At 47.3% G+C, this 27,688-nt stretch overlaps 6 protein-coding genes across 7 annotated transcripts; 4 read left to right on the top strand and 2 right to left on the bottom strand.

The window, feature by feature from the left end:
- The first annotated feature begins 43 nt into the window (after positions 1–43).
- Positions 44–9,092, top strand: LOC108031904 (protein Lilipod). Of its 2 annotated transcripts, XM_017105672.3 has the most exons (9): positions 44–464; positions 4,874–4,998; positions 5,106–5,245; positions 5,425–5,655; positions 5,803–5,871; positions 7,065–7,567; positions 7,631–7,862; positions 7,928–8,084; positions 8,986–9,092. In XM_017105672.3, the coding sequence occupies exons 1-9, from the start codon at positions 390–392 to the stop codon at positions 9,011–9,013; spliced, it is 1,560 nt and encodes a 519-aa protein (XP_016961161.1). In that variant the 5' UTR covers positions 44–389; the 3' UTR covers positions 9,014–9,092. The 2 variants fall into 2 exon arrangements, with proteins under 2 accessions (XP_016961161.1, XP_016961160.1); XM_017105671.3 differs by lacking the exon at positions 8,986–9,092 and having other exon boundaries at positions 7,928–8,909.
- LOC108031905 (tetratricopeptide repeat protein 12) lies at positions 5,786–6,868 on the bottom strand. Its single transcript, XM_017105673.3, has 3 exons — positions 6,394–6,868; positions 6,219–6,341; positions 5,786–6,122 (listed from the first exon to the last, which is right to left on the bottom strand). Exons 1-3 carry the CDS (start codon positions 6,798–6,800, stop codon positions 5,900–5,902), a joined length of 753 nt encoding a protein of 250 aa, XP_016961162.1. The 5' UTR covers positions 6,801–6,868; the 3' UTR covers positions 5,786–5,899.
- A 269-nt stretch (positions 9,093–9,361) lies between the features above and the next one.
- Positions 9,362–14,685, top strand: LOC108031741 (protein polybromo-1). Its single transcript, XM_017105436.3, has 4 exons — positions 9,362–10,413; positions 10,480–12,071; positions 12,133–13,585; positions 13,644–14,685. Exons 1-4 carry the CDS (start codon positions 9,462–9,464, stop codon positions 14,618–14,620), a joined length of 4,974 nt encoding a protein of 1,657 aa, XP_016960925.1. The 5' UTR covers positions 9,362–9,461; the 3' UTR covers positions 14,621–14,685.
- A 555-nt stretch (positions 14,686–15,240) lies between these two features.
- On the top strand, positions 15,241–17,385 carry LOC108032008 (uncharacterized). Its single transcript, XM_017105806.3, has 3 exons — positions 15,241–15,465; positions 15,522–15,702; positions 16,291–17,385. The coding sequence occupies exons 1-3, from the start codon at positions 15,324–15,326 to the stop codon at positions 16,910–16,912; spliced, it is 945 nt and encodes a 314-aa protein (XP_016961295.1). The 5' UTR covers positions 15,241–15,323; the 3' UTR covers positions 16,913–17,385.
- A 113-nt stretch (positions 17,386–17,498) lies between these two features.
- LOC108030997 (ETV5-related protein Ets96B) lies at positions 17,499–27,662 on the bottom strand. Its single transcript, XM_017104198.3, has 7 exons — positions 27,628–27,662; positions 22,483–22,933; positions 21,873–22,043; positions 20,920–21,040; positions 20,746–20,792; positions 18,140–18,869; positions 17,499–18,078 (listed from the first exon to the last, which is right to left on the bottom strand). The coding sequence occupies exons 1-7, from the start codon at positions 27,643–27,645 to the stop codon at positions 17,691–17,693; spliced, it is 1,926 nt and encodes a 641-aa protein (XP_016959687.2). The 5' UTR covers positions 27,646–27,662; the 3' UTR covers positions 17,499–17,690.
- LOC108032007 (uncharacterized) lies at positions 25,681–27,543 on the top strand. The gene is made up of 2 exons (XM_017105805.3): positions 25,681–26,115; positions 26,168–27,543. Exons 1-2 carry the CDS (start codon positions 26,046–26,048, stop codon positions 27,541–27,543), a joined length of 1,446 nt encoding a protein of 481 aa, XP_016961294.1. The 5' UTR covers positions 25,681–26,045.
- Positions 27,663–27,688: the final 26 nt, after the last annotated feature.

Here is a 27,688-nt window from a genome sequence, read left to right as displayed (position 1 = left end):
GATGTTGGTATCGAAATTTCCCCTTCTCTAATCGCCACTGAATTCATAATAAAAAAATTCTTAACGCTTCGGACGCAAGTCGCGCGTGAATCCGTAGAAAGTATAGAAAAGCAGTGGCAAGTGCGGTCGGGACGGAAATGCGGCGGTCAGTAGTTAACTAAATTGATCACAATTACCGTGCGAAACCCGGCAAAGAGGGCGCCACAGAGCTCTTAATTCAGGATACGAGTCCCCTGGAGCGTTTTGTTTGGTGGAACGAGGGCTGCCCATAGGAATCCCAGGCCTGGCGACTGTCAAAAAATATATGTTAAATTTTTGAGTGAGGCGTGATTTAGCAGGAAACGAGGAAACTGGCTACCAGCGACAAACTGTCCACCTTCTACGTGGGCATGGACGAGGAGGAGGAGGAGGAGGTCACGGATCTGAAGCTGCAGTTGTTCCACAACACAGTACGCGAGCACATTGTGAGTGACTTACCTGAAACTGCGATGCTTCATCCCCTTTCCACCCAACTTCCCACCCCACTGGAGGCCCCGAGAACAACAACAATCAGGGCGCAGCTGCCCCTTTGTTGTGCCTCCGCTTGTTGTTGTTCTAACTGTACATGTGGAATGCGTGCGACTTCTGAAATTACACACACTTCGCCTTCTGATAAACACAAATCAGTCGGACGGCCCACAGAAATTTATTTGTTTATGGTCCCTTATCGGCTCGGACTACACTGGTCAGCGGGTTCGGCGCCTGCGTTTGGGTTTCGTATATGTAATGGAGGTGTTTTTGTTGGGGGAGGAAGTGGCGGCGGCGTGGCGACCACTCTCTTCTTTTCTTGCACTTTCTACTCGGGCTGCGAAAATTTCACGCAGACACACGAAAAGATAGCCCCACGGACACCTGTTGTTAATCAGAAAGTTTAAACAATATCGAAGATTCGACGGTTCGATACTTGGTAAAAGCGGTAATACATATTGGGTAGGAAGGAGTGATCATAAATATTTCAATTGCATTAACATCATCCAATGGATACATTAACAATGTAATTATTATGATATAGTATTTCAACTACATAAATCTTTGAAACGATCTTAAAACGAATTCAATGGTCTCTAATTAGCTATTTTTGAAGACTACGATTAAAAGTTTTTATTACTAAAAACAGTAATGATGAAAAAATCTTGGTAAATTTGTAATTTTTTAATCAGAAATGCTGTAGAACCCATATTTAATATTTATATTTGTTTATTTATTATAAAATTGTATTATGATATAGTATTTCAATTACATAAATCGTAATAACGATCTTAAAACTAATTCAATGGGCTCTAATTACCTATTTCTAAAAACTAGTAATAGGCGTTTTTTTCTAAAAACATGGATCAAGAACCTTGGTAAATTTGTAATTTTTAATCAGAAATGCTGTATAAACCCTATTTAAGTGTATATTTTTTATTTATTATACAAAAGTAAGAATAGGAAAAATTCTTAGTTTTAACTACCTAACATCATATGTTCTATACCACATCTAAGGGTCTCCAAAGCCCAATTCTTGGTAAAGTAAATGTATTGATTTCCTATTATGGGAAAGATTCCCAGAAGGCAACGGAATCGATAAGATAAACAATAGTCTACATTTAATTGATACCAATTTCCAAAGGTTACACTACAGTCAGAAAGGTTGAGGTACCAGAACTTACAGCGCAAATCAAAATTAAACGGTTGCAGAGCAACAAGTGAAAGTGTTTCACTCGAGCCCCTATTTATAGAAATTTTGGGGCGTGTAATAACAGAAACCAGAGATTTATGTACACAACAACAGGCCAAACCACATAAATACACATGTTTATTGTGTTGCGCAAAGCTTTAATTTCCTTTTGTGAAAATTTCGGCAGATAGCCCACATTTGCAGACCAGATTTCAAGTGCACGGCTAGTGGTCACGATCTTGTTCCGTCTGGGACTTTCAAAGTGTCTGCTGTCGTGACCAGCTGTTGGACTTTGTTTAAACAATAGCAGACGAGGCGTTTAAAACATTAGAAATGGTTGAAATAAACTTGCATAGACCCCATACACATGCAGCTTTTTTTTATGCCTCTGATGATTTTTGCCTCTAAAAATACACATTTCTTTTATTAAGAAGCATTGTGGATGCCACCGTAGTTCAGGTTCTACCTGGTCCAGGAAGTGGAAACCGGTTTTTGTCAGTGGTTCTTGTTGCATCGCTCTGCCGAAAATTGAATAATTCGTCGCCGAATGTGGGTCAACCTCCCGAGTACGTGACGTTGGGGACCCGCCCAATGCGAATCCAAATAATATATAAGTAAAAACAAGCCAAAGCTCTCATAAATAATTCAGGAATCTAAGGCCAAACCCAAATTGAAATAACTAACAACAGCCGAGGGAGGTTCTGTCTGGAGATTAGAAAATGGCAGCTGGTTGTGTAATGCTATACTATTAGGTATTTTGAAACTCATGATAGGGAGAAATTCTGACTAAGAAACAGACCTAAGTAACCGAAGCCGGGTTGATACCCCTGGAAATGCAGTACCCCCATTTTTCAACGCCCTCGATAGAGAAAAATGTATTTCTCTTGGGTAATTAAAACAACTGGGACAACTCATACACATATCTGGGGACTGGAGTGTTTTTCTTCAGTCTCGAAGTTTTAGCTTTCGATATGTTATGTGAGCAAGATTATGACAAACCAAAAGTGTGAAGTCATAGTGTTTAGGTTAAACATATAATTATGATAAGTACTTTATAATTTAATTAAGTTGGAATCCACACACATATGTATACCCCTGTTTGATACGACTATTGGGTATAGGAAAAGTAGAAACATTTCGCAGCCCATTCACCGGCAAAGCTGTCTACAAAACCCGTCCGACTGGCCATCCTCCCTCCTCCTTTCTGGCCACGACGACGTCGTTTTCGCCTGCTTCTGGCTGCAGTTTGGGCGTTGCTGCTATTTTTAGCCAATTCGTCGTCCCATTCGTTGGGCGTGTTGGTTCCCCCTCGAGTTCATGTCAAGTCATTGACTCTGGCTGTTCGCCTACGATCGCAGTGCAGCCAATTCCGAGCCGAGAGATCGTTTAGTTTGGCCAAACCCAAATCCCAATCGTAATCTCTGGGAGCGTGACAAATGCGGCTTGCGGCAGAGTGCACTTGCACGTTTTCCCGGCTGACAAGCACTAAACCAAGCTTGAAGATCGCCTGCTCAAATGGTTTTCATTCAGGGGAATGCCTGGTGTGCATATACAGTACACTTCGGGAAATATGCTCATATCACTTGGTATTCGTCGCCTACGTGTTCCAAGTTCAGCACGTCACAGTTTATGAAGTACAGTGCGTTTCGTAACTGAAAGTCAAGTTTATGTCAACTTGAAACTCTCACAAGAATTTCGTTTAAGTTCAATTTAGGTGTCTACATCTCGATTAGGTTCCGTCTTTGCACTTAGTTTCCCTGCGACCTTACAGTTTTGGAGTCCTAAAATGCGAATGCCGCGGGCAATTAAAGATAATTCGATTTAATTTATCTGATCAAACGCAGCAGAAAGAAGTTAATTGAACCTCGCGTTGTATAACGCTAAAGAGTATCTCACAGATACAAGTGAAAACATCTCGAATAACAAACAAAGAATAACTAAACAATGCAGGGACGTGAGTATAAATTAATTGTTTTTTGCTCCCGGCGATTTTTTTACGTTATTCGCCAGCTAGAACATGAAAAGTATCTTTCGCTAATGATTTATTTGTGTGTCTAGGCTTGTGTGTTTTCGTATCTATTTTGGCTTTGTATTGTTTTCGATTTTCATATACCCACAACAGCGCAAAAATTACGTGTGCCTTATGATAGGTATCTATTTCGTGGTCGTAAATACAGATGACCAACGGTTTGGAGGGTCCAATGTTTGGCAGATCGCTGATGCAGATTCAGATTCAGATTTCGGTGCTGCTTGGATTTCAGTCCACAATCAAGTTTACGGATAATCAATGGTGCTCGAAGTGCTGACATTCATTGGGCTTTAAATGACCGCTATCGGTCTAGTTGCTATCAAATGTTTCGGGTTTTGTTGTCGGTCACTGATAAGCTTTCCTTTCTGACCTTTGAACGCAGACGAAAGTAGCCATACGGGCTTAATTGGCGGTCATAATTAATCATCGATTACCCATTTGTTTATGGTGATATAGGGCTGTAACCAGGGGAACCTTGAGTGCCTGAAGAGGCATGTTCTTAATTAGATAAAAACTGGCTAGGTTTTAAAAATACATTCAGCCGGAAATTGAAAACATATGTACCCCTGTCGTCTACAAAGAATTGTTTCAAATCATAGTGCTAATATTCGTGGAGATAAGACCCTGAAACCCTTGAGAGCCCAGACTTTGACACTTAACTGAATCATGTACGTATATCAGTGTCAATAATTAATCTACTCACTTGGCTAGATTAATACAGATTTTCCCAAATTTGCTCTTCTGAAAATGTTTTTGTACACAGTTGGCGACAAGCAGAATGTGAAATATTTATAAAACAAAACAAAAGAAATGCGTGGGTGTCTATGTTTACTTTTTGACATTTGTTTAAACACAAGTAAATGTGGGGAAATGTGTTATGAAACCCGCAATAAAATAAAAAAAAGTTCTATGCATCTATATTTACTTTGTTTTCAACGTATTTTCCTAATGGGAAGCTAAGTAAAACGTAGCAGGTGCAAAAAGAAATAAAATAAATAAGTTAGGGAACCAAGTCAATGGGTAATACCCGCGATGTATTATGCAGGTGTGCTCTTCAACCGGAAGATTGCATCCCAGACACATTAAAACAAAAAGCTATATCTTGTTGGTTACTAACTTGGGTTGTTTTGTTCTGCTCTTTTCAGATTTTTCTGCTACTGATCATCTTGCTGTACTTCAGCTCTTATGTGGTTGTATCACGTTTTCGGCGGCGCGACCGTGACGATCTCTATTCGAATGACGAGGACGAGGTGCTGGTCTATCGGATAAGGTAAGGCATCCAGTGGTCAACAACCTGTGCCTCTAATTGCCGAGTCACTCGAGTTGCATTCGCAGTAATGAACGTTTCTTTTGCATTATTTCTACCCAACCCCACAGCTTTTGGCTCTGCACATTCACATTGGCCGTTGCCGAAGGGGCTGCCATGCTGCTGCCCGTTTCCATCGCCAGCAACGAGGTGCTGCTCTTGTATCCCAACAGCTACTATGTGAAGTGGCTCAACAGTTCGCTCATACAGGGTGAGTGTCAAGGAAGGGGGAGATGAAGCCTTAGTATCAAGAATATTCCAAGTTTCCTGCCATAAATAATGCATTTTACAATTGAACATCGTAAATATTCTTGATAACTGGCTACTTTCCCCTAAACCTCTATCTGCCAATGAGCCACTACTAATTTATATTTTATTCCCCCTTTCCAGGCCTGTGGAACCACGTATTTCTCTTCTCCAATCTGTCACTGTTCATCTTTCTGCCATTCGTCTATTTGTTCTCAGAGTCCACGGGGTTCGTGGGCCATAAGAAGGGCATTCTGCCGCGCGTCTACGAAACCTTCACAGTGTTCATGCTGATGGCCGTTATTGTCCTGGTGCTAACCGCCGTCCTAAGTGCAGTCTTTGGCATTGAAAAGTTTCAATTCTTTTGGTTCCTAAGTGAGTGTCTATTAGCATATTGCACGGGTGCGGAAGTGATCAATATCAATGTCAATTGCGATTCCGCGCCCGTTACAAGCCCATCCCCCCATGGGATTGGTTCTAGCGAACAATGCATTTATAATTTCCGTTCTTCACGCTTCACAGATTTGGGCAGTGTTCACCTGCCGTTCCTTTATTCGTGTGTCTCTTTTCTGGGCGTGATGCTTATGCTGAGTGAGTATGATGTGAACAAATAAACTGATTATGATTTAACATCGGCTCCCAACTGCTTGATGTACTTGTCAATGTAGGCCAGCTGGCCGGGATTGTGCTCACGCGCCTTGGCCACGCTCTCCTCGAACTTGTCGTCCTGTTTTAGGCACTTGTAGGCATTGGCCTGGTACAGCCAGGCACGCAGATTCTTCTCCTCCAGCTTCTCCAGCACGTACTGGCAGTCCTTAAGGGCGCGTCTGTAGTTTCGGAGCCTGAAAAATAGAATTGGTTTTGGGAAAACAATTTAGAATAATGTGGGAATGATTTTATCATAATAAAACAAGTATTAGAATTCCATTCCAACTCACTTGATAAAGCATAGGGCGCGGTTGTTATATGTAATAGCGCTATCCTTGATCTTAAGGATAGCCTTGTCGTAGTGCAGAACTGCCTTTTCATACTTTTCATTACGAAATGCTTCGTTTCCCTGACTGAAGAAAAGCGTTTACTAAGCAATAGTTTTGAGGAGAACATTTTACTTACGCTCTCTGGAGTTCTGCCTCGTACTCCGCCTTGGCACGAGCCTCTGCACGATCGTTGGCATCCTTTTCCACCTGCTCCATGAAGCTCTGCTGGTTCATGACCTTGGCCTGCTTCTCATTGTCTTCGTCCACAGATTTCTTATTGATCAATGTGCGATTCTCGCGCACTTTAAGACGCACCTTGTCCACATCCAGGTTGTCAAAGTTTATCTTTTCCTTGCGCTTGCCATCCGCTCCATTTCCCGCCTCTGTCTCGTCTTCGGGAGGAGCTTCGTTATTCAATATGCTATTGATCTTCGCAAGAGTCGCCTCAAATTCGGCAAAATCATCCCCGTCTTTGGCGTTTAAGTTGCAGTTCTGTAAAGTCGCCTTAAGCTCGGCTACGTCTTTAGCTTCTTCACTAGCCATTTTAAGGTCTGGAGAGGAGCAAATATAGTTTACTACTGACTTGACGAACAGTGTTTTGACTACTCAGATCAGATGGAAAGTTCTAGGCTTGCTGGGATGTCAGGGAAACCGAATTTATGTTTACTGAACAAAGGGAAACATTTAACAAATTAAGAACAAGTATTTCTATAGCTGAGCTCTTAAAGTAAACATGTTGTAATTCTAGAAAAGTTCCACCAATATTGCCAGTTTAGTAACCAGGACAACCATCTGTTTGCTTTGCAGTTTGCACCCCCTACGGCTTTGTGCGTCTGTTTGGCGTTGTGAACCAGGTGCTGGTTCGACCTATGCTGCTGCGCGACGTCAACGAGGAGTTCAGCGCCTTCTACATGGAGGAGGCGAGCGTGAAGCGGAAACTGGCCCACATCGAGCTGCACAACGTGAGCATCTCGGATGCCGCCAATGGTGGACGCCTGGGCAATGGCATTGGAAACGGACGTGGGCGCACCTTCTTCCCCCAGCCGCTCCTGCAGCAGTCGCAGGCTCATCTCTACCAGCGCAAGGCGATGGCCAGCGACGTGGGCGAGCTCAACGATAGACTGAGAGAACTGGACTCCGAGCGCAAGGAACTGGACAAGCTGCGCAAATCGAGCACCTTCCAACGCACCTTCGTCTATCCGCTGGCCATGCTGCTGCTGCTGTTTTGCACGGGAGTCACCATTCTGCTGGTGGTGCAGAACACTCTGGAGCTGCTCATAGGCATCAAGGCGCTGCCACTAAGCACAAGGGTAGGTTTGATTAAACTAAGAGGGTTGCGATGATTAAATAATCAAATTCTTGTTTATATTTAGCAATTTACGCTGGGCATTTCATCGCTGTCGAAGCTGGGACCCTTTGGCGCCGGCCTGGAAGTGTGTCTAATCTTCTACTTGGGCGCCACCTCGGTGGTGGGCTTCTACAGCATGCCCTTCATGCGGAACGTCTGTCCCAAGCGGCGCCAGACCTCGCTACCACAGCTGATGCTGAACTGTGGCTTCATGCTGGTTTTGTCCTCGGCGCTGCCGCTTCTCAGCAGGATCATAGGTAGGCGGCAGCAAGCTACTAATGAGTTTCATATATTCTAAGTCCCACATTGTCTTTCCTTTCAGGCATCACAAACTTTGACCTGCTGGGCGACTTTGGGGCCATCGAGTGGCTGGGCAACTTCCAGATTGTGCTGCTCTACAATTTGGTCTTCGGAACCACCACGGCCCTCTGCCTGGCCAACAAGTTCACGGCCACGGTGCGACGGGAGCTGAGAGCCCGGTTAGTGGAGAACTATGTGCTCTTTACTAACTACATGAGCTTCATCAACTGATATTGGCGCAAGCGACACGACAATGCGTTCTGTGCCCACCGCCACATGGTGCAGCGCCTTGTCGAGTCGCCGCTGAAGAGCCTAACTAGTTTCTATACCAAGTATCGTAATCTTAGTCGTAAGCGCAGTCGCAATACCACCGCTAGTCGCAAGGCAAACGAAATGAACTGTTGAGGAATAAGCAAGCATGGGAGATGGGCAGCTGAACCTATATAATATACCTTTACATATGTTATATGATCACGTATAGTTGTGCAGAACTGATACTAATATTTAAATGTTGCGCTGTTAACTGTTGTGCTTAATCGTTGTACTTTATACTGAGAGTCCTCTTCTAGAAGGGGACCCGCATATCATCGTGCCGCCAGTTTAGAGGCCCTTGGCAATCGCGTTCCAAGCTATATGTATTTGCAGAAATCTCGCCGATATTAACGAGCAAATAGAGAATGTTATAGTGCAACATGAGCCGCAGTCAACCGTTTGCAATAGTCGTAGGCTAGAGTTTCGTGTATTTCACTCAATTTCTTGTCGTTCGCAGTCAAGTGTTGAATTCCATTTCATACATGTTTTTCGCTATTTATCAATGTATTTTTGAGTTATTTATATAAGGTTTTAACAATGTTCCTTAAGTAGCGCATCGACTGAGGCGCCTTCATTTCATTTTAATGCATACTCAAATCTGTAACCCAATATTCACACAATCACACACTTACAAGCGTCTAAAACTTATGTGATACAATATAATAAACAAGGCATTTTACTAAATTAACCGACATGTCATGGCTTTTTAATTGCGCGCAAAAGCTCATCTGCTGTTTTAATCACGGTTCTGTTTCCCTTTTATTTCAGCCTGACTTCGCTATTTCTGCTGGCTTGAATGCCAGGAGGTGTAGTTCAAACGCAAATACCAACGATTATGCTGTGATCAAATAACTTAAATTAGCAGAATAAAGAAGCTATAGGGATAAATAAAGAATTAAAGTAAAAAAATTGGTTTAATTTATTTGCGTTAATGTTACTTAACGTGTCCAGTACTTTAAATTTTATTTTCACCACATCCCGATTCCATTGCGATATTCACCACAGCAAGGAAGCCATCTGACGATATGTCGGCTAGAACTATCGATAGTTCCATGCTGACATCGATATCTTAGCGTGACCGCTTGGCTGTTTTTCGGTATGTTTGAAAAAATAAAAGTGGTATTTTTCTAGCAACCGAGCGGTATTAATTTTGAGGTCATACTGCTTGGTGGCATTTTTTTATCTTTTGGCGTCTTATTGTCGAATTATTTGATTTTAATAGAACTAAACACTGGAATAGCACGATGCTGAGCCGCAAGCGCCGGGCGAGCAGCATCTCCAGCCGGCAGGACGAGGATCCGCTGCAGCTGGACGACTCCACGCCGGAACAGTCGCCGGTGCAGCAGACAACGACACAATCGGCGCGAAAAAAGCGCCGCCTGGATCCCTCGGAACTCTGCCAGCAGTTGTACGATTCAATCAGGAATATTAAGAAGGAGGATGGATCCATGCTGTGCGACACCTTCATCCGGGTTCCCAAGCGCCGACAGGAGCCCTCCTACTATGACGTGGTGGTCAATCCCATCGACCTGCTCAAGGTGCAGCAGAAGCTGAAGACCGACTCGTACGACGATCTGGACGATCTGATGGCCGACCTGGAGCTGCTGATCGGGAACGCCAAGGCCTTCTACAAGACGGACAGCTGCGAGCACCAGGATGCCGTCGCCCTGTGGCAGCACATCCAGGCGCAGAGGCAGCGCATCATGGAGGCCAATGGCTTGGCGGAGGAGGAACCGCGTGCCAGACGCATGTCGCGGCAGGTGCGCCGCATGACCAGCTGCACGGAGCCGGGCGGCGACGGAGCGGCTGATGACGAGTACAACCAGTACGAGGAGCTCTTCGCCTCCATCATGACTGCCACCGATCCTGCGAGCGACCGGGCCATGCACCGCATGTTCCAACTGCTGCCCTCGAAGAAGATCTATCCCGACTACTATGATGTCATCGAGCATCCCATTGATCTGCGCCTGATCGCGACCAAAATACAAATGAACGCCTATTCCTCGCTGGTGGAGATGGAGCGGGATTTGTTGCAGATGACCAAGAACGCGTGCCTGTTCAACGAGCCGGGGTCTCAGATCTACAAGGATGCCAAGGCCCTAAAACGAATCTTTACGCAGCGGCGTATCGAGTTGGAGGCGGGCAAGGGCAAGCTGGCCAAACGGGTCAAGAGTCTGTCCAGCGCGGCGATTGCTGGTGAGGATTTTTTTTTTGGAAAAATTAATTAATTTTTATTTATTCTTCATCATCGCTCTTTTTTAGCTCTAAAAGAAGAGGTGGATAGCTCTGACGACGAGGAGACTAGCAAAAAGGGCGAAGGACCCATGTGGGCATTGTTTGATCACCTGTACAATGCACCAGGAACTTCCGAACATCCAGGAGTGACTGGTCCTCCTTTGGGCAACTCGCTTTGGAAGTTGCCAGTGCGTCGGTTTCATCCCGAATACTTTGAGCTGATCAAACGACCCATATCCATGAGCCAGATCCACACGAAGCTGAAAAAGGGCGACTATGCCAACATCAGTGATCTCACCGCCGACCTTTATCTCATGCTGGACAATGCCAAAAAGGCGTTTTCGCCCTCCCATCGCACACACAAAGATGCCCTAAAAATGCTTAAGCTGATGAACGCCAAGCTGGTGGAGGAGTCCCTGGAGGAGGGTAGTGATCTAGATGACGAAGACACGGAGGATATGGACGCAGAGGTATTCGCGACCAGCTCGCAGCCGGAAAGGCGGAAGCCGGGCAGACCGCGTGTCAACTCCAATTCCAATTCGAATGCTTCCCACACGCCGAACAACTCGAATTCCCCAAAATCCAATCGCATTGCCATCAATGCGGCGATTAAAAAAAAAATTCTGAGCATTCAGAAATACCTGGTCGACTACTCCTTGGGCAATCGTCGGCCAATCGAGATGTTTATGGAGAAGCCACCGCGTAAAATTTATCCGGACTACTATGATATCATCCAGAATCCGATTGACATGAACACCATTGAGCACAACATTCGCACGGATCGCTATGCCGCTGTGGAGGATGTGGTGTCCGACTACAGGCTTATGTTCTCCAACTGTCGGCAGTATAATGAGGAAGGTTCAAACATTTACGAGGATGCCAACATTCTGGAACGGGCTTTGAACGAAAAGCTCAAGGAGTTTCCGGGTCTGTCGGATGTCAAGAAGCCGCAGCAGAAGTACAACAAGGTGGGCAGGAAGCTGAAGACCGCTCTCATCACGGAGCGTCTGTGGCAGTTCTACGAATCAGTAAAGGAGTACCAGGAGCCCAAGGGCAAGAGGCAGCTATCGCTTATTTTTACAAAGCTACCGTCCAAAAACGAGTATCCGGACTATTATGACATCATAAAGGAGCCGATTGACATGGACCGAATTGCTCAGAAGCTGAAACAGGGCGCCTACGAGAGCTTAGACGACTTGGCTGCAGATTTCCTTCTGATGCTGGAAAATGCCTGCAAGTACAACGAACCAGACTCGCAGATCTACAAGGACGCGCTGGTGTTACAGCAATTGACGCTGCAGCTGAAGCAACAACTGCGCTCCGAGCGCGATTCACTTCCGGATGTTCCACTAGCTGTTCAGGAGCTGTTCCTTACCCTGTTCACCACTCTTTACAATCACCAGGACGAGGAGGGTCGTTGCTACTCGGACTCCCTGGCCGAACTGCCGGAGTACGATGAGATAGGTGAAGGTCCCAAGGTGCGCGGCATATCACTGGATCTGATAAAGCGAAGGCTGGACAAAGGAGCTTACAAGCGACTGGATATTTACCAGGAGGATATATTTGCCTGCTTAGAACGAGCGAGGAAGCTCTCGCGCACAGATTCGGATATATTTCAGGTGGGTAAACCGCTACATGTCTTTTGACAATATAACTTTTTAAACAAACTTATTATTTTAGGACTCCATTGAGCTGCAGACCTACTTTATCCGCAAGCGTGACGAGCTATGCAAGGACACACTCAGCTCACCCGCTCTTAGTTTTACCCTCGAGCGCCTCCTAGCTGATGTGGAGGTGAGCCGCCAGCAAAAGTTGCAACAAGAAGAGCAGGACCAAGAACAAGACAAGGAAAAGGACGAGTTTAACGGCGCCAAGGGCGAAAGCATGACAATAAACCAGCAGGTATTTTCACCCGGCGATTACGTGTATGTGCAAATGCCAGAAAACAAGATTCCCTCGATATGCTGCATTGAGCGCCTGTGGACATCGCCCACCAATGAGAAGCTAATGCAGGCTTCCATATTCGTGCGGCCACACGAAACGTACCATGTGACCACTCGCAAGTTCCTCGAGAAGGAGGTGTTTAAGAGCAGCCTTTCACAGACCATTTCCATGGACAAGGTGATGGGCATGTGCTATGTGATGAACATAAAGGACTACATCAAAATGCGCCCGGAAAACCTGCCCGAAAAGGATGTATTCGTGTGCGAATCTCGATACAATATCCAGGGTCGCTGTTTTAAGAAGCTCAAGAACTGGCCACCGGTGCGTGAAGGCAGCTCCGTGAAATTCGTCCCGCGTGACCAGCCTTTGGAACTAAAGCGAGTGATGTCCGTCTTCAAGGAGCGCTTGGAGAAGCACAAAGGAGAATTGGAGGAGCTCAAGCTCCAAGAGACGATGGTCGAGAAGGAGAAACCAAATGTGTCTTGCGATCCGCCGCCAAATGCTGACAGTACCAGCACATACTATCAGCAGTACAATACAGTCTGCAGTGGGGCCATCAAAACTGGGGACTTCGTATACGTGGCCACCCAAACCGGGAAGCAGTCGGTGGCCCAGGTGCAGCAGATCTGGGAGCAGAATGGGAAATCCTACTTTAAAGGTCCGTGGCTGCTGCCCCCCAGCGAAACGAATCCCGGTCTGGGCAAGCAATTCTTCCGCCAGGAACTGCTGCTAAGCACCGTCGAGGAGGTCAGTCCAGTCGTGGGCATCGTTGGTCGTTGCGCCGTCCTCGAGTACGCCGAATTTATAACCTCCCGGCCCACGGAAATACCGGAAAGCGATGTGTATATTTGTGAGTCCGTCTACGATGAGCTGAAGAAGGCCATCCGCAAGTTGGTTGCCGGCAACATGCGCAAGTTCCAGCACAGTCCCGCCGTCACTGAGGATGAGATCTTCTACTTTAAGTCGCCCATAAAGCCCTCCAAGGATGTTAAGAACGAGTTAAATGAGCTGGGCATGCTGGAGGATTCAATGGATGGGGATACTCCCTCGCTGAGCTCGGACATTGCGGCCATGTCTTCGCCGGCTCCCTCAGTGAACTCTACGCCGCTGACCTCCAAAGCTAAGGCCGCCAAATCGGCCAAAAAATGCCTTACCGGCTATATTTTGTACTCGAGTGAAGTCCGAAAGGGTAAGATATTAAGTTTACTTTAAAGAATGGACATTAATTTGCAATTTTCCTTTTTAAGGTATTTGCCAGAGCAATCCGGAAGCAACTTTCGGAGACATATCCCGCATGGTGGGAACCGAGTGGAAGAATCTCCCCGCCAGCGTCAAGCAGAGCTGGGAGGATCGGGCCAGTCGGCAGAATGAGGAGACGGCTGCCATGCGTCGAGAGTTTGACGACGCCCAAAACAGCGCCAGTCCCTCGCCCCAAGTAACGCAGGAAACCTTTGGTCAGGTGCTCACCTTTGAGTGTCAGTGGGACAAGTGTGACTTTCAGTTCGAGGAGCTGGGCGACTGCACGGAACATTGCATGTCCGATGCCACCGGGCACATTCAGCGCCATCCGCAAGCGGGCGTGGAGATGGAGTACGTCTGCCTGTGGCGCAACTGCCCGCGGATTAAGAAGTCCGTTCAGGCCTTTCCCAATGTGCTGCGCCTTATCAAGCATGTGCGCGAAGTTCATCTTAGCAAGTGTGGCAAGTCGATAGCGCCAGGAGATCGCAGCAAAAACTTTGTATCGCGCCGCCAGAAGCATACGCAACTGGCAACCACAGTTCCGATCCCGCCCAGCCTTGCGCAATCGCCACGTGCTCCTAACAATCTCGAGGCAGTCCAGCTGCAGCAGCAACAGCAGCAGCAGAACGCACACCAACTGCAGCAGCTGCAACAGCAACAGCAAACGATCGTCCTGGGGCCGCCTCCAGAGCCGCTGTTCGTCACCGTGCCACCGCGCACCACTCGCGTCATACACTCGGAGGCGTACATCAAGTACATCGAGAGCCTGCAGTCGGGCAGCCACCTCAACGTGGCCACCTGCAACAACAACTGGCGGCGGGCACTGACGCACGTCACTCCGGCCCAAGTGGTGGCCAAAGCTCCGCTACCCGAGCATTGGATCGGACCGAATCTTCGCGACCAGGGCAACGTGGTGCAGGCGCTGTGCCACCTGCGCAACTTCATGGTCGACGATGTACTCCAAATACGGCGAAGCTGCAACTAGCCAAGCGCAATCCTCTAAGCCCAAAGCGATTCGAGTTCCATGTTAATATACCACAAAAACAATTATACCCATGAGTCTATAAATTGGTCAGGGGTTTCGCTTTTGGAATTGCCAATAAATTATGTTAAGACCCAAAGAATGTTTGCATACTCGTAAGAGCTTACTTTTTTGTTAATATGGTTAAGTTAATCAATTGAGATTGACAGCCATTAACGAGTATATGAGATCTTCAATTATTCAGATCGAAATGTATCATATCTGGATCGCCAGCTCTAAGATATACAGATATTGTAATTGCCTGATTGTAGCACAGCATTTAAGTATTTATATTCCCTTTCAATGTCGCCTAGTCGCCCCTGTGTTCACATATGCTGTTTGTTATCAGTTTCCCGCGGCGGTGACGTCATGACAACGCTAGGTCTCGCTTATTTTTCGTGGGTTTTGTTTTGCTCCTCCGATACGACAACAAACCGGTTCCCTTGCATAGAGTCACCCAGTTATTTTGTGGTGCTTATCTAATTGGCCTGCTCAGCGGTGCTCAGTGCCTCTCAGTGGCGCTCATTTCTCGGCCTCCTATAATTAAATTCCATATGCCATCGAGTTCGGGGCTCCGGCCACGCAAAATCAGTCGTCTTCTGGCGCTGGCACATTGCAGACGCTTTTTATCAGATATACCTAAGTATTAGCAACCAAAGGATCAACCATGTCGGAGGGCGAATCCAAGTTTGGCTTCAAGGATATGGAGAAGGCGCTGGAGACGTTGAAGTTGCTGGAGGACCACGACATGCAGTATCGCAAGCTGACAGTGCGCGGCTTGCTCGGCAGGGCCAAAAGAGTGCTATCAAGTGAGTTCTCCCAGAAGAGATGATCCTGCGTCCTCCAATAAACCCTTCAATCCCAGTGACCAAGGCGGAGGAGAAGCTGAAGAACATCAATGCGGCCATCGGAGTTTTTGAGAAGTGGCTGGAGGAGAATGGCGGAGGAGCCTCCAGCAAGAATGCCAAGACCGACAGCGAGGACAAGGTGGAGACAGTGCCAGGACTGGGCTTCAAGGATAAGGCCGCTGCGGAGGCCACCCTGAGGTAAGTGACCAGGTCATCCGCGCATGCTAATGAGCCGCAGACCTTCAGCCCAGGCAGTCAGCGACGACGTCAAATGATGTCATGGCACAGTTTTAGAGTGTCGAACTCGGAAGTCTCATTAAGTTGATAGAGCGGGCACGCTCTTCCTATTCACTGCTCTCTGCATTAGATGTATATTGGGGTGGATCGATTATATTAATCTTAGGGATGTCTTTTGTAAATATAAACTAATGTCTTATAAATCTCTCTTAGAATTAAAGAACATTATTTGATATGTCCTTCTTCAAAAGAACGTAATATAGTCTTTATAGAGTATATTGAAAGTAAATTATTTAAAAACTTAAGGAATCTTTATAACTAGAAACCAAAAATAACCAAATATTATATGTTTACTAAGTCATGTTATATACATTCGCTAACGTTTTCCTGCTTATTATAGGATAATTAATTAGGATACTATTTAAAAGTTTTTATTTAGATAAATAAGATTTCTAAGAAAGCGATCCACCCTAATATTTTCGAAGTATATCGCCACATTCCTCAGTTTGCCTGTATCCAAAATGTTTCTATATGCATCTCGCATTGCAGCATCTTGGCGGAGCGAGATCCGGACTACCAGAGGTTGGCCATCAAGGGGTTGATTGGCAGCTCCAAGCGCGTGCTGTCCGGCACCAAGAACGAGGACAAGATCAAGGCCATCAAGGAGGGCGTCCAGGTGCTGGAGGACTTCCTGGAGAAGTTCGAGGCTGAAAACCGCATCAAGGACAACCGTGCCTATTTGCCACTAGCCGTGGTCACCAAACTGCCGGAACCCAAGGAGGGCTTGGCCAGCGAGTTCCTGGAGGCCTATGGCGGCTCCAAGGCCAAGGGCAACTACAAGCACCTGCGCACCATGTTCCCCAAGGAGGATGACCAGACCAGCTGGGACATTGTGCGGAACCGCCAGTTGGCCAAGTTGCTGGAGCAGATCAAGAGCGAAGAGGCCAAGCTCTTCGACGCGGAATCTGGGGCACCTACCGATCTCCACCTGCAGTTGATCCACTGGGCATACAGTCCGCAGCCGGACAAGCTCAAGCAGTACATCGAGAAGCTGGCCAAGAAGACCCCGGAGAAGCGCAAGCAGGAGAGCAGCAGCAGCAGTGCCAGCAGCTCTAGCCAGGACTCCGATGAGGAGGATAAGCCCAAGAAGAAGAAGAAGAGGGAGGAGTGAGAGGTGACTGAATGAGAACACTCTGCTGCCATTTGATTAACGAACAGAAACGGTTCATACAGCCCTGTTTCCGGTTTCCAGCCGATCCAATTTCGCGTATCGTATATAAAGTTTACAATTTTTCTTGCTATGACATCGATTCCTAAACTGCTGGATTACATGGGCTTCGAAACCGGAAACAGGTTTAATAGTTTATTAAGTAACTCAACCTCAACGCAGAACTACGATTAGTGGTGGACACATAGATGTTTCTTTGGTATATCCCCCTCTATATACACATATTATTATGTATTAAGCATACATAGGCGTGTAAGTACGTATGATATATGTAAATGTTGTATAATACCATGCGTTTATGTCGTTTTGATGAGCCTAGTCCTTGCAATCAATAACTATGTATGCCACTTTCGGGCAAAAACTATAGAGTAGGTCACATTATACTTGAACAAATATAAAATGATGAAACCATCTGACATTTGTGCTTTTATATGGATTAATTTTTAACATATTTTCTAAATTCTTTAATTTCTGTAAATAATATTGATTACTAAACGCTTCAAGATAGTAATACATGACCCACACTGAAAACTTTGTTTTGCCCGACTGTTCCCAAACCGAGCTCATCATAACGAAACATTCATTTCGAATTCGTGACCCCACGCACAGACACACGCCAACTAGATTACACAATGTACACGGGTCTCGGCCACGCCCACTCGGCCGCATTCCCACGCTCCGCCCACACATGGATACACACAAGCGCACAGCGACTATCTAGCTAGTATTTATGCAACCCGGCGGTATCGTAATACTCCGACTTGGCCACGCGAGGGGATTGCGTCTGGGAGTCGCCGGAAGTTGGAGGCGTCTTGGCCAGCGACAGGCTCAACTGATGCTGGTCGCCCTTCCCGGAACCGGATGCGGCGGTCAGGTGACCATAGGCCATGTTGAACAGGGCGTCCGGATCGCAGACGAACCGGTAGACGTAGCGCTCTCCATTGACCTTCTGCATGATGCCCTTCTCGTAGTAGTAGCGCAGACTCCTCGACAACTTGTCGTAGTTCATGGCCGGGCGGTTCTTCTGGAGACCCCAGCGACGGGCCACCTCCTCCGGCTCGATCAGCTTGAACTCCATGCCCCGGCCGGTCCAGGCGATGCAGCTGGCACTGGAAGAAGGCATTACCTATGAAGTTACCATCTCTATTCTCAATCCTATCCCGAACTCACCTGGTGGTGGGCTCATCCAGGAGGGCCACCAGGAACTGCCACAGCTGCAGGGAGCCCCTCCGCTGGCTGATCGTCTGGCCATTGCTGCTGGTGGAGATGCCATTGCTGGCGTAGAACTGGTCCAGACGCAGCTCCGCATCGCTGGAGGTGGTGGAGTCCACCACGTTGGGCCGCAGGGCGGAGGGATAGGTGGACGAGATGGTGGCGTTGTAGGGACCGCTGTCGTACTTCAGATCCGCATCGCTGACCGCCGCCAGGGTGGTGGGCGACAGGTCCCGGTAGACGGACTGCGACTGCGTCTGCTGCTGGTGGGCGTAGTGGGAGGGCGTGGCATACACCGCCGAACTGGAGATGACCGCCGTGTGACTGAACTTGAAGGCGGAAGCGGCGTGGAGCGGCGTCAAATGGGTGAGCGCCTGCTGCTCCGCCTGCTGGTGGTGGTGTCCATGGTGGTGATGGTGGTTCGGGTGCAGTGCGGCCACATGTTGCAGTTGCTGCTGGTGGTGTTGCTGTTGCTGCTGCTGGTGCTGCTGCTGTTGTTGCTGATGTTGCTGCTGCTGCTGTTGCTGCTGCTGCTGCTGGTGTTGCTGCTGGGCCGCCGTGGTGGTGGAGTCCGCGTCCTCGATCTTCGTGTGGTGCTGGAAGTGCTGCCCGGAGGATACGTCGCTGCAGTAGGCAGCTGCGGCTGCAGCGGCGGCGGCGGCAGCAGCAGCGGCGGCCGAGGCAGTGTCTGGAAAAAAGGATTCGAGATTCGAAACTGAAGTTGAGGAGTCGGAGCTGAGTGAAAGCCGCTTTCATGCACGTTTGAGCAATGTCCCGGCGTCGAGGGAACGGGCGCTAATTACATGGCTATTTCGGATACCCTTTGTTAAAGGGAGTTGTATGGGATTTGAGTTCATTTTAACCAGTGGTTGCTAACAGAAGAAGAGCATAGCATGGTCACACATAGTTTTATTGAAATATAGGCTTTATCACGTTTGATACACCATAACCATATTAACTATATTAAATACAAGAACCCTTAGAAATTCGTTGTTTTATAGATGTGATGATGATTATCCCAGCTAACTTTGATAAATTACCAAAAATTTTACCCTATTAAAGGGCATGCCACCTTCTTCACAGCCATTAAAACTCTTTACATTGTTTTGCTTTGTTTGGGTGGCTCTGGCCTTTTCTAATGGGCAAGGGTATTTAGCAGCAATTAATTATTTAAGCAACCCACTCCCGTCGGTCGCTGCAAAATGCTCAATATGCTGCAATTTAACGGGGGCGCAGACACCCCACCCTCAGCACCACTCGAGTTTGCCCTTTTCATTAGGTAGCTACTCTGCGACTCCCGGAGCTGCCCACCCCGCGTCCATCCCCCGACCAACCTCAGCGCGACTCGACGCTGGGCGCATTAAAAATTCAGGAGATACCTTTGCATAATCCATGAGCAAGTGTCGACAAGTAAAAACATCATTGTCGATATCAACAAACGAGCTGCTGCTGATGGAAAACGAAGACCTGTTGGCCCTGCTGCCCAAGGGTGGGGGATTGGGTGGTTGGCAGTGGGAGTGGGTGTGCCAGTGCACTACACTCGGAAAACTATTTAGTACCTTTTTTTTAGAAAATATTGATTACTGATTTTGTTCAATAGTATAGAAATCGGTGACCTTCTCGAAGACTTTTTAAATGTCATTATATGTTCCCTATGTAATTACTATAATACAAGTTTTTTTTTTTTAAATTCATAAACAAAAATCTTCAAAAATTCATTTTTCATTGAAAATCAACTTATTATAAAATAAGTTGAGGTATAAAAGGAACTGAAATATATTAAAATGTTTATATTACCTTTACAAACAGAAGTATTCAAGAACACTGTTCTCAAATTAAGAAAGTTTGTTCTTGAAAAACGTGTAAGATGGTTTATATATACCTTCACAGATAGAAGTATTCAAGAAGAAGAAGAAGTATTCATTGTAGTCAAATAAAGAACAATCGTTCTTGTAAACCGTGTGGGTACATTTTGAGTTTAATATTCTCAAGAACAGAGCCAAATCGGGAAATCTATTATTGAGAACATTTTCAACTCAGAGGAGACCGTCAGAATTCTCTCTCTGTTATTTTGGTCGGTTTTTCCAAAATTCAGAAAAGAGACAAATTAGAATCATTTTTTGAAATGTCCCAATGATTTTCCTTAGTGTAGCGGGTGGGTGGATGGTGTTTTGGGGTGGGCGGTGTAGCTTACACAAACCACTCAACGCGACCCCGTGATTGAGCTGTTTGTTCGCCGGGCGGCGGATCCCACCCACGCGCCCGACCACGCCCACCGGAGGCCAACTATGTATTCCTGCCCCTCGAAATTGAATTGCACGCTTGTGCCGCCGCCAATTGGATTAGCGGTTACTAACACCGGCGATATTGTTATTGTAAATTATGCGCGCGATTCCTTGCATTTTATTTGAAAAAATATTGGGAGCCACTAAGAAGAGCCGCCGGAATCGAGTTACCCGCCGATAGGTATGCCTTTCGCGCCCGATAATTTGAATAAATGATGAGCGAACGCTCGGCTTTAATCATTTTCCTTTCATTTTTTACCAAATCCAGGACGGACTTACCTTCGTCGCTCTTTTTCAGAATGCCCGCGGGTGGCGATGATGGAAATCTGGATGGAGCATAAATCAAAAATATCCATATAGAAGGCGAGTAATTCCAGCGACTCGGCTGATTGACTTAAAGTTGACTTGTCTTGTCAGCGTAAAGTTCAATCCCCAGCCTCTCCACCTACTTACCTGTAGCAGTACGGGTGCGGGTGCGGATGCGGATGTGGATGCGGATGCGAGTGTGGGTGCGTCACAGCGGGTATGTCAAAGAAAGTCGATGTTCTTTCATGACGCACGCCTTTGACATTCACTGCAGATGCGGGGCACGAGAAATGGAAGGTAAAAATAAAGAGCACGTTGAGGTTACTTTTCCAGCTCACAGAGGAATCCCCCTCGATAAAAAAGAAGCAGCCTCTCTTAGTCAAGCGAGGTGGCCTCGACTTTTGTTAGATAATATTTCGTATTAACGCTCGCAATGGGACGCCTTTGAGGCCACAAATCGAGCTTGTCACATGCACTTGACTGGCCCATAATCGAGTGCCGGCTAAAGTTCAAGACTAGATAACTGAGATTGGAGTAGGGGTCTGGGGATTAAAGATAACCAATGAAAACAGGTGCTCCCAAAACTAAAGACCAGAAAAATTGTTAACTTAACTCTTGAAAAATAAAGCTATAACTTTCCCTAAAAACAATTCAAATCTCACTGAACTAATTTATATCATAAAAAGTAAGAAACAGAATCATTTTTAAACGGTTAACTTGATATTTTTGACTCTAGTCAAATATATTTATCTTCTTTGGGCCACGCCACGTGGCAACTTCAGTCATGTTTTCTTAATAAAAAACTTAAAAAAACAATCTAAGCGAGGCAAAGCCTTCGGGCGGCAAAGGGCAAGCAGCCCGAAATCCCAAGCCCCTTCCATGGGCACCATTTCCCATCCAACCCGGGGCACCCCCACCCACTCTCCTGAACTCATAATGGAAAATTAATAAACAAGCGAACGTGTAAATAGCAAAAGCAAACAGAAAGTGGATACAGTGGGGTGGAGAGGTTGTGGGATCAGGATGGGGTGGGAAGGCGGAGCAGGAGCAGGAGCAGGCTGCATCCGGACTTGACAGTGGACGTGGACGAGGACGCTTACCATTGTACCTTGCGTTCAGGTAACCCTCGGTGGAGGTGTCCAGTCCGAACTTCCCGATGGCAGGCGCGGGCGGGGGCGTGGCATACATGACCAGCTCGTCGGCCAGCTGGTGGTGATGGTGGTGGTGGTGATGATGGTGGTGGGCGTACCAGGAGGACTCCCGCGTGAGATCTGCAGAGTACGATGAAGGCAGGAATTGGTGACAGGAATTGCATGATATGGATTGCCAGAAGAATTTTACAGTCTCAGTTCTTGGAAACTATAGATTTCCAAATTTGTAATTAGAAAATTGTATGGCCTCTTATGATTTTGATAGAATATTACCAATGTTAAAAATAATAAACAAAATATTATGTTTATGGTATCCTAATAGATATTATCTAGAATATTCTTAGCTTTTGAGAAGGAATTTTATCATAAAATCAGGATACTGAAATGCCTAAAAATGCAAGTAAATTTTTCAAAAGAGTTTTTTTTTCTAATTGAGTTACTTTAATATTTTAAAATAATGTACTTAATTATTTGTTTTTTTTTGGTGGAAGAGTGTAAAAACTAATGTTATGTTTTTAAAAACCCTGAATAATTTTAGAGAGACACAAGCAATACAGACCGTTGCAGAGAGAGGCACTTGCTCCGCCCGAGCTGGAGGATCCGGAGGAGGCGTTCATCAGGGCGGCCGTGGCGATGGGATTCGGCGAGGCGGGGCCTTCGCCCAGGGCCAAGCAGCAAGGTGGCGGCGGCACAGGCGGCACCGGCGACGTCTTCTGGCCAATGCAGATGGCCTCCATGAGGCCGTGGCCATGGCCGTGGTCCAGCTCGCTGGTGTGGCACTTCTTGCGCTCCGCCTGCAGGCCGTCGCAGCTGGAGGACGCGGAAATGGCCTTGGCCACCGCCGGCAGAGTGGAGCTTACACAGGAAACCACCGAGTCGGTGGTGATGGTGGATGTGCTGGGCAGGGCGCCATGGTAGAGCCCCAGGTGGTGGTGGTGGTGCGGGTGGTCCAGGTGCGTGAGCGTCTGCTGCAGCTGCTCCAAGTGCGTCTTGGCCTCGCCGTAGTCGCTCTGCGGAATAAGGAAATGAGACAGGGCGCGCCAGGAAATTGTCATGAGTCTGGCTTTTTCGGCGGGGACTTCGATTTCGACTTCGTCTCGGCCAAATTAGTTGTCAATTTGCCATGTTTTCGGGGGTTTCTGGGGTTGCCTTCGTGGACCTTTAAGCCAGCCACACTTTAAAGCCACCTGCTGGGCGACCCAACTGCCACCCGCTGCTAACAGGTTGCGGAGACAATGGAGTGGAGTGGCCACAATGGAATGGCTCTGGCCAACTCGTCACATTGACATAGTCAAGTGGAAGTTGTGGCAATTAGTTTAACAGCTTCTTTTGCCTTTGCCGGGTGTCAACTGGCCGGGTTCTCTTGTTCTCGGCCATTAAGTAATGAGCCATTGTCGGCGACAACTGCTGAAACTCTTGGGCTGGCCATGATATGATATGTGGCCAGTGCATGGGTATATGGGTGGCACCAACTCCAACTGCGGTTTATTGACACTTGTACATTTAATGAGCGCTGCGCCGAGGCTAACCTTTCTTTATGGTCGCACTCTCGCTCTCTCCGGGTTATCATATCACCCTGCTCGTGGGGCTCATTAAAGCCGACAGGGATTTCACTTTTCTTGCCATGGGGGAAACTCGTTGTCAATCTAGCTCTAGCTCAAGGTATGTGGGTGAATCGTACTAGGGTAACCACTAAAGATCTTAAATATTGCACATATTCCAAAACGCAATAAGAGCAAAAACTCCAGACCCATCCTGCTTTCATCTACCTAACAAAAAATAGCATAGGATCTCGAAGATCTTAAATATTTTCCATAAAAGAATCAGTGCAGAACAGTTCAACTTATGCAAGCCTAATATTTTGTTTATAGAATATTTGAATGGTTTTACTTCATGTTTTTAAAGGTATTCACCGGCTATGAGCTATTCTTTTTAGTTAAATTACGATGTAGGCCACGCTTCAGGTATTTATCTTAAACATTACTTAAGATCAATTGAGGAAACAAAGACAATAGCATATCTTCAAAGTTCCCGATAATAAGCGCCTGGATCTTTGATTGCCTGCCATTGTTTGTTTTCGGAACCCTCTTTGCCAGGTCTGCATCCCAAAGTGCATCCAGTGCTGCCCCCATTTCGGGTCCCTAGCTTGACATTTGGAAACTGGAGCAGCAAGCGATGCGCTGCAGTGCCATGCGGACGTGCTCCGTCGCATTCGAGAACCATTTGTGCGATAGTTACCCTTAATTACATGCCCGTAATCGTTGCCGGCTCCGTTCGGCTCTATCGGCAGTGTGGCTCCCAACTCGACTTGGAGTCACAAAAAATGAAAAACAACCTGCGATGGAAACGCAGAAAGCGGCACCGTCCCGTCCCTTTTCTCCGTTTTCGGCCAGAAGAAGTGCAGAATGCTCGACTTTCTCCCCCCGAAATCGGGGGTTATGTAAATCTCCGACGAGGTACATTCAACCGGCAATCCGCGGGCGAAACACAGATACGCCAGCGCTTGGCAATCCATAACGGACTACTCTTCCGCTTTTTGCCCGCACAAATTTTTGATAAATTGCAAAATATGTCGCCGAATTGCGTTTGCTAAGTGCAAGCAAACAATTTGTCAAATCAAATTACCGCACTTATTTAGTGTACTGTCATGTGCAAGCGGCTGAGGAACACGCCGGCAGCCAGCCAAGCGATGTCACCTGCCACACGTGCGCAGGTGCAACAGGGAACCACTTTTTGGATGGGTTACCGCGAAGGGGGAACACCCTTTACCACTAAAATGCCTTCCTTATTACGTGGATAGTTAAACATTTTCAAAAAACTGAGATTTTGTGACTCAAATTGCAAGAACATGTCATGGCCTCATTAACAACACCTTACAAATACAAAAGAATTAAATTAAGTTTAAATTATTTAGTTCCTAAAAAAATATTAGTAAAAATATTATAACGTGTTAAAATCCACATTTAAAAAATTAATTTTAAAAGAATGATAATCTTTAAATGAGTTCATCATTCATTTTTACATTTATCTGTTGAGCATTCATCATGAAAATCCCCTAACTAGCGCTCTTCATAGGGCAAACACCCTTCAGCAGATTGTAAAGCCCATGGGCCTCCCATTAGGCCCTAATTTGTATGCGCAATTGGTGCCAATTACAAGTGCAATTGGGAAAACAAACTGTGGCGGTGGGTGACTGACTCATCCGACGGATTGATCAACTTTGAACCCTTCGAAACAAAGAGGGAGATTACGACGCATGCGCGCCCGCAACTGACATTACGAAACTCTTCTCGTGTTTACTTTTCGGGGCTCGGAGTGTAGATGCCACATACAGACACCTACATCATACGGGTGTATGTGCTGATCTAGTTTGCAGCAGCCCCAGGGGGAGGTTGGGAGGCTTGGGCGGCTTTGGGCCCATGAGGCCGCAGAAGACAATGCTTTTCTTTCTTCAAATGGCTTTGGCGCGGGTCTTTTTCTTTTGTTTCTCGCCTCCACGACGAGGTGCGTTGTGTGTGGCTTGGCTAGGCTGACTCGGACTCCGAGTCTGTCTCTTTTCGACTCCGCTGGCTCTGGATCCGTCGTGGAAAACACTTTCACTGCACATGATGAGGCAGTGACACGGTCGTCACCATCTTCTCCGTCTTCTTGCCTTGTGGGTGCCGCGCTTGGTGGCAATGGAAGCGCAACCGAGCCGAGTTTCTCGCTCCGCTTGGGCCTGGCATTATCGGTTCAGCTGTGGTCGAGTTCGGTTCGGAGGTGTTCCCAGCCAAGGGATTCTACTACGGGAAGATATCACCAGATTGCTTGACAAAGTTGGCACTGAGTATATTTGTATACCAGAACTAATGTTTCGGAAGAGTTACCTGTCCTAACTCAAGATTTCTTTGAGATCTATAAAGTGTTCAAATTCTTCGAACCGTATTATTATAACATAAAAAGTTTCTGGAAATAACCAGACCTTCACGAATTTAAATTAAAAGGATTCCATAGTATAACTATCGGAGTTATTGTGACGTTACTATTGAAATCATTTAAGAGGATTGTAGTTCGAAGAATAGTTTTATAAGGGTTTAATAATATATATTCTGCATAACCCCGCTCCATGAGTGCTCTACCGCCATGCCAGGAAACGTGAGCCGGGTTTTAAATTGGCTGCACTTTCTGCTGTCCATGTGGGCTCTGCTGCAGGGTAAGTGACCTCCACTTCATCGTAATCAACCCCACTAATCCATTCCCCCTAGTGACCCTCAGCCAGCCGTACCAGTTGCCCCACCGCTGCTCCAATCGCCTGGAGAACGCCCTGGAGCACATGCGACGACGTAGTGTCCAGACCAAGAGCTCCTCCTCCTACTCGAGGGCCATGTGGGAGCCCCCGCCACAGAGTCCCTACCAGCTGTACCACAGTTTCTACGGCCAGCACAGCGATCCGGAGGACGACTTCTACAACGTGGGTGGTGGCTACAACGCGGGACGAGGCTACCATGCCAAGCTGCTCCACAGAAATGGACAGGCCTACCCCTTCTCTGATTCCAGCAGCTCCGGAGCTCTGGAGCTGGAGGATTTGCTGGCGGTGAACCAAGAGAAGCTGCAGCAGCAGCACAGGCAGCCCCACAAACTGGCCATTTCCCGGGTGGATGTGGAAGACCTCAAGGTGCGAGTGCCGCCGGCGAAGTCCGCCAACCGGTGGGTTGAGATCGACAAGTGCAAGTTCAGCACGGAGAACTCCACCCTGGACACCCGGCTGATCTTTCCAGACCTCACCCTAAGTGGCAAGGTGGTGATGCAGCCGATGGGCGGAAAATGTCACATGATTCTAAGACTCCGACACGCGGGCATCGAGTTTCGGACAGTTCCACTGGGCTATGATTCCGGATCAGGGCCATCCTCGAACTTTGAGCAGTCCAGGAGATTAGGAGCAGCCTCTGTGCGAACGGACTCCCACTTCGCAGAGCCCGGATTCATTTCGGTCTTTGCCCACGGCTGCCAAGGACCCACTGGCATTCGCCTGCGGCAGAACTCCAAGCGGAGATTTGGCAGTGCTCCGGACGTGGAACTAGGTGAGCCGCATGTGATCCTGGGCAGCAAAAGGCCGCAAAGATGGGGCAAGTATCATCACACCCAGGATGCCCAGCACACTCAGCCTGGCTATGACATCCGGCGTGGGCAGAATGGCAATCCGCAGAGGGATCGGGATCACAGCCTGGAGCTGGGCAGCGATAGCCAGGCCCAGGATTCGAGTGAGTTCATCGATGTGCATGGGGACAACTTCTACCGGCGGCAGTTCAGCAAGAAGAGGCGACGCCGCCGGCGGTTTGCCAAGGAGGAGCACTTTGAGGACCAGATGACCTTCAGCGAGGATGTGCTGCACTTCGAGGATGAGCAGTTACAGCAGCTGGTGGAGCCGGATGCCCGTGCTTTTGCGGACATCTTTGGTGGAGGTCCAAGTCCCAGTGGAGATCGCGAGGAACTGGTGGGCGAGGCCATGTCCCACGAGCTGGAGAAGCTCTTCTCGATGGGCGTGCGCGGTCTGCTGACCACCTACATGCAGCGCGCCCTCCAGCCGGCCATCAAGGAGACCCTGATGGAGAACATGGGCTACACCCTGAGCTATGGTTAGGACCACTTCCTCCTCCAAGGAGCCCTAGTTTAAGCCCTATTTATGTCCGAGGCAGCAGAAATAAAAGCTTTAAGCGAATCTTACCAACTTGGCGGTATCCATGGATTGCTATTGATCGGTGGTCCGGATGCACTCTTGAACTTGT

This window comes from Drosophila biarmipes, chromosome 3R, assembly GCF_025231255.1.
Source record: "Drosophila biarmipes strain raj3 chromosome 3R, RU_DBia_V1.1, whole genome shotgun sequence".
NCBI classification, from domain to species: domain Eukaryota; kingdom Metazoa; phylum Arthropoda; class Insecta; order Diptera; family Drosophilidae; genus Drosophila; species Drosophila biarmipes.
Note: the sequence above shows the minus strand (reverse complement) of the source record. Positions and strands in the feature narration are given on the sequence as shown.

Excerpts from the sequence above, each read along its gene's own strand:
- LOC108030997 (XM_017104198.3), bottom strand. Across the intron at positions 22,044-22,482 it reads AAGTGCCTCTCTCTGCAACG|ATCTCACGCGGGAGTCCTCC; the intron begins GTCTGTATTGCT and ends CGTACTCTGCAG. Across the intron at positions 18,079-18,139 it reads CTGGATGAGCCCACCACCAG|TGCCAGCTGCATCGCCTGGA; the intron begins GTGAGTTCGGGA and ends GCCTTCTTCCAG.
- LOC108032008 (XM_017105806.3), top strand. The coding sequence starts at position 15,324 with ATGTCGGAGGGCGAATCCAAGTTTGGCTTCAAGGATATGGAGAAGGCG. Across the intron at positions 15,466-15,521 it reads GGCCAAAAGAGTGCTATCAA|TGACCAAGGCGGAGGAGAAG; the intron begins GTGAGTTCTCCC and ends CTTCAATCCCAG. Across the intron at positions 15,703-16,290 it reads GCTGCGGAGGCCACCCTGAG|CATCTTGGCGGAGCGAGATC; the intron begins GTAAGTGACCAG and ends CTCGCATTGCAG.
- LOC108031741 (XM_017105436.3), top strand. The coding sequence starts at position 9,462 with ATGCTGAGCCGCAAGCGCCGGGCGAGCAGCATCTCCAGCCGGCAGGAC. Across the intron at positions 10,414-10,479 it reads GTCCAGCGCGGCGATTGCTG|CTCTAAAAGAAGAGGTGGAT; the intron begins GTGAGGATTTTT and ends GCTCTTTTTTAG. Across the intron at positions 12,072-12,132 it reads CAGATTCGGATATATTTCAG|GACTCCATTGAGCTGCAGAC; the intron begins GTGGGTAAACCG and ends TTATTATTTTAG.
- LOC108031905 (XM_017105673.3), bottom strand. The coding sequence starts at position 6,800 with ATGGCTAGTGAAGAAGCTAAAGACGTAGCCGAGCTTAAGGCGACTTTA. Across the intron at positions 6,342-6,393 it reads GAGGCAGAACTCCAGAGAGC|TCAGGGAAACGAAGCATTTC; the intron begins GTAAGTAAAATG and ends GCTTTTCTTCAG. Across the intron at positions 6,123-6,218 it reads CGCGCCCTATGCTTTATCAA|GCTCCGAAACTACAGACGCG; the intron begins GTGAGTTGGAAT and ends TCTATTTTTCAG.
- LOC108031904 (XM_017105671.3), top strand. The coding sequence starts at position 390 with ATGGACGAGGAGGAGGAGGAGGAGGTCACGGATCTGAAGCTGCAGTTG. Across the intron at positions 4,999-5,105 it reads GTGCTGGTCTATCGGATAAG|CTTTTGGCTCTGCACATTCA; the intron begins GTAAGGCATCCA and ends CCAACCCCACAG. Across the intron at positions 7,568-7,630 it reads CGCTGCCACTAAGCACAAGG|CAATTTACGCTGGGCATTTC; the intron begins GTAGGTTTGATT and ends GTTTATATTTAG.
- LOC108032007 (XM_017105805.3), top strand. The coding sequence starts at position 26,046 with ATGCCAGGAAACGTGAGCCGGGTTTTAAATTGGCTGCACTTTCTGCTG. Across the intron at positions 26,116-26,167 it reads CATGTGGGCTCTGCTGCAGG|TGACCCTCAGCCAGCCGTAC; the intron begins GTAAGTGACCTC and ends CATTCCCCCTAG.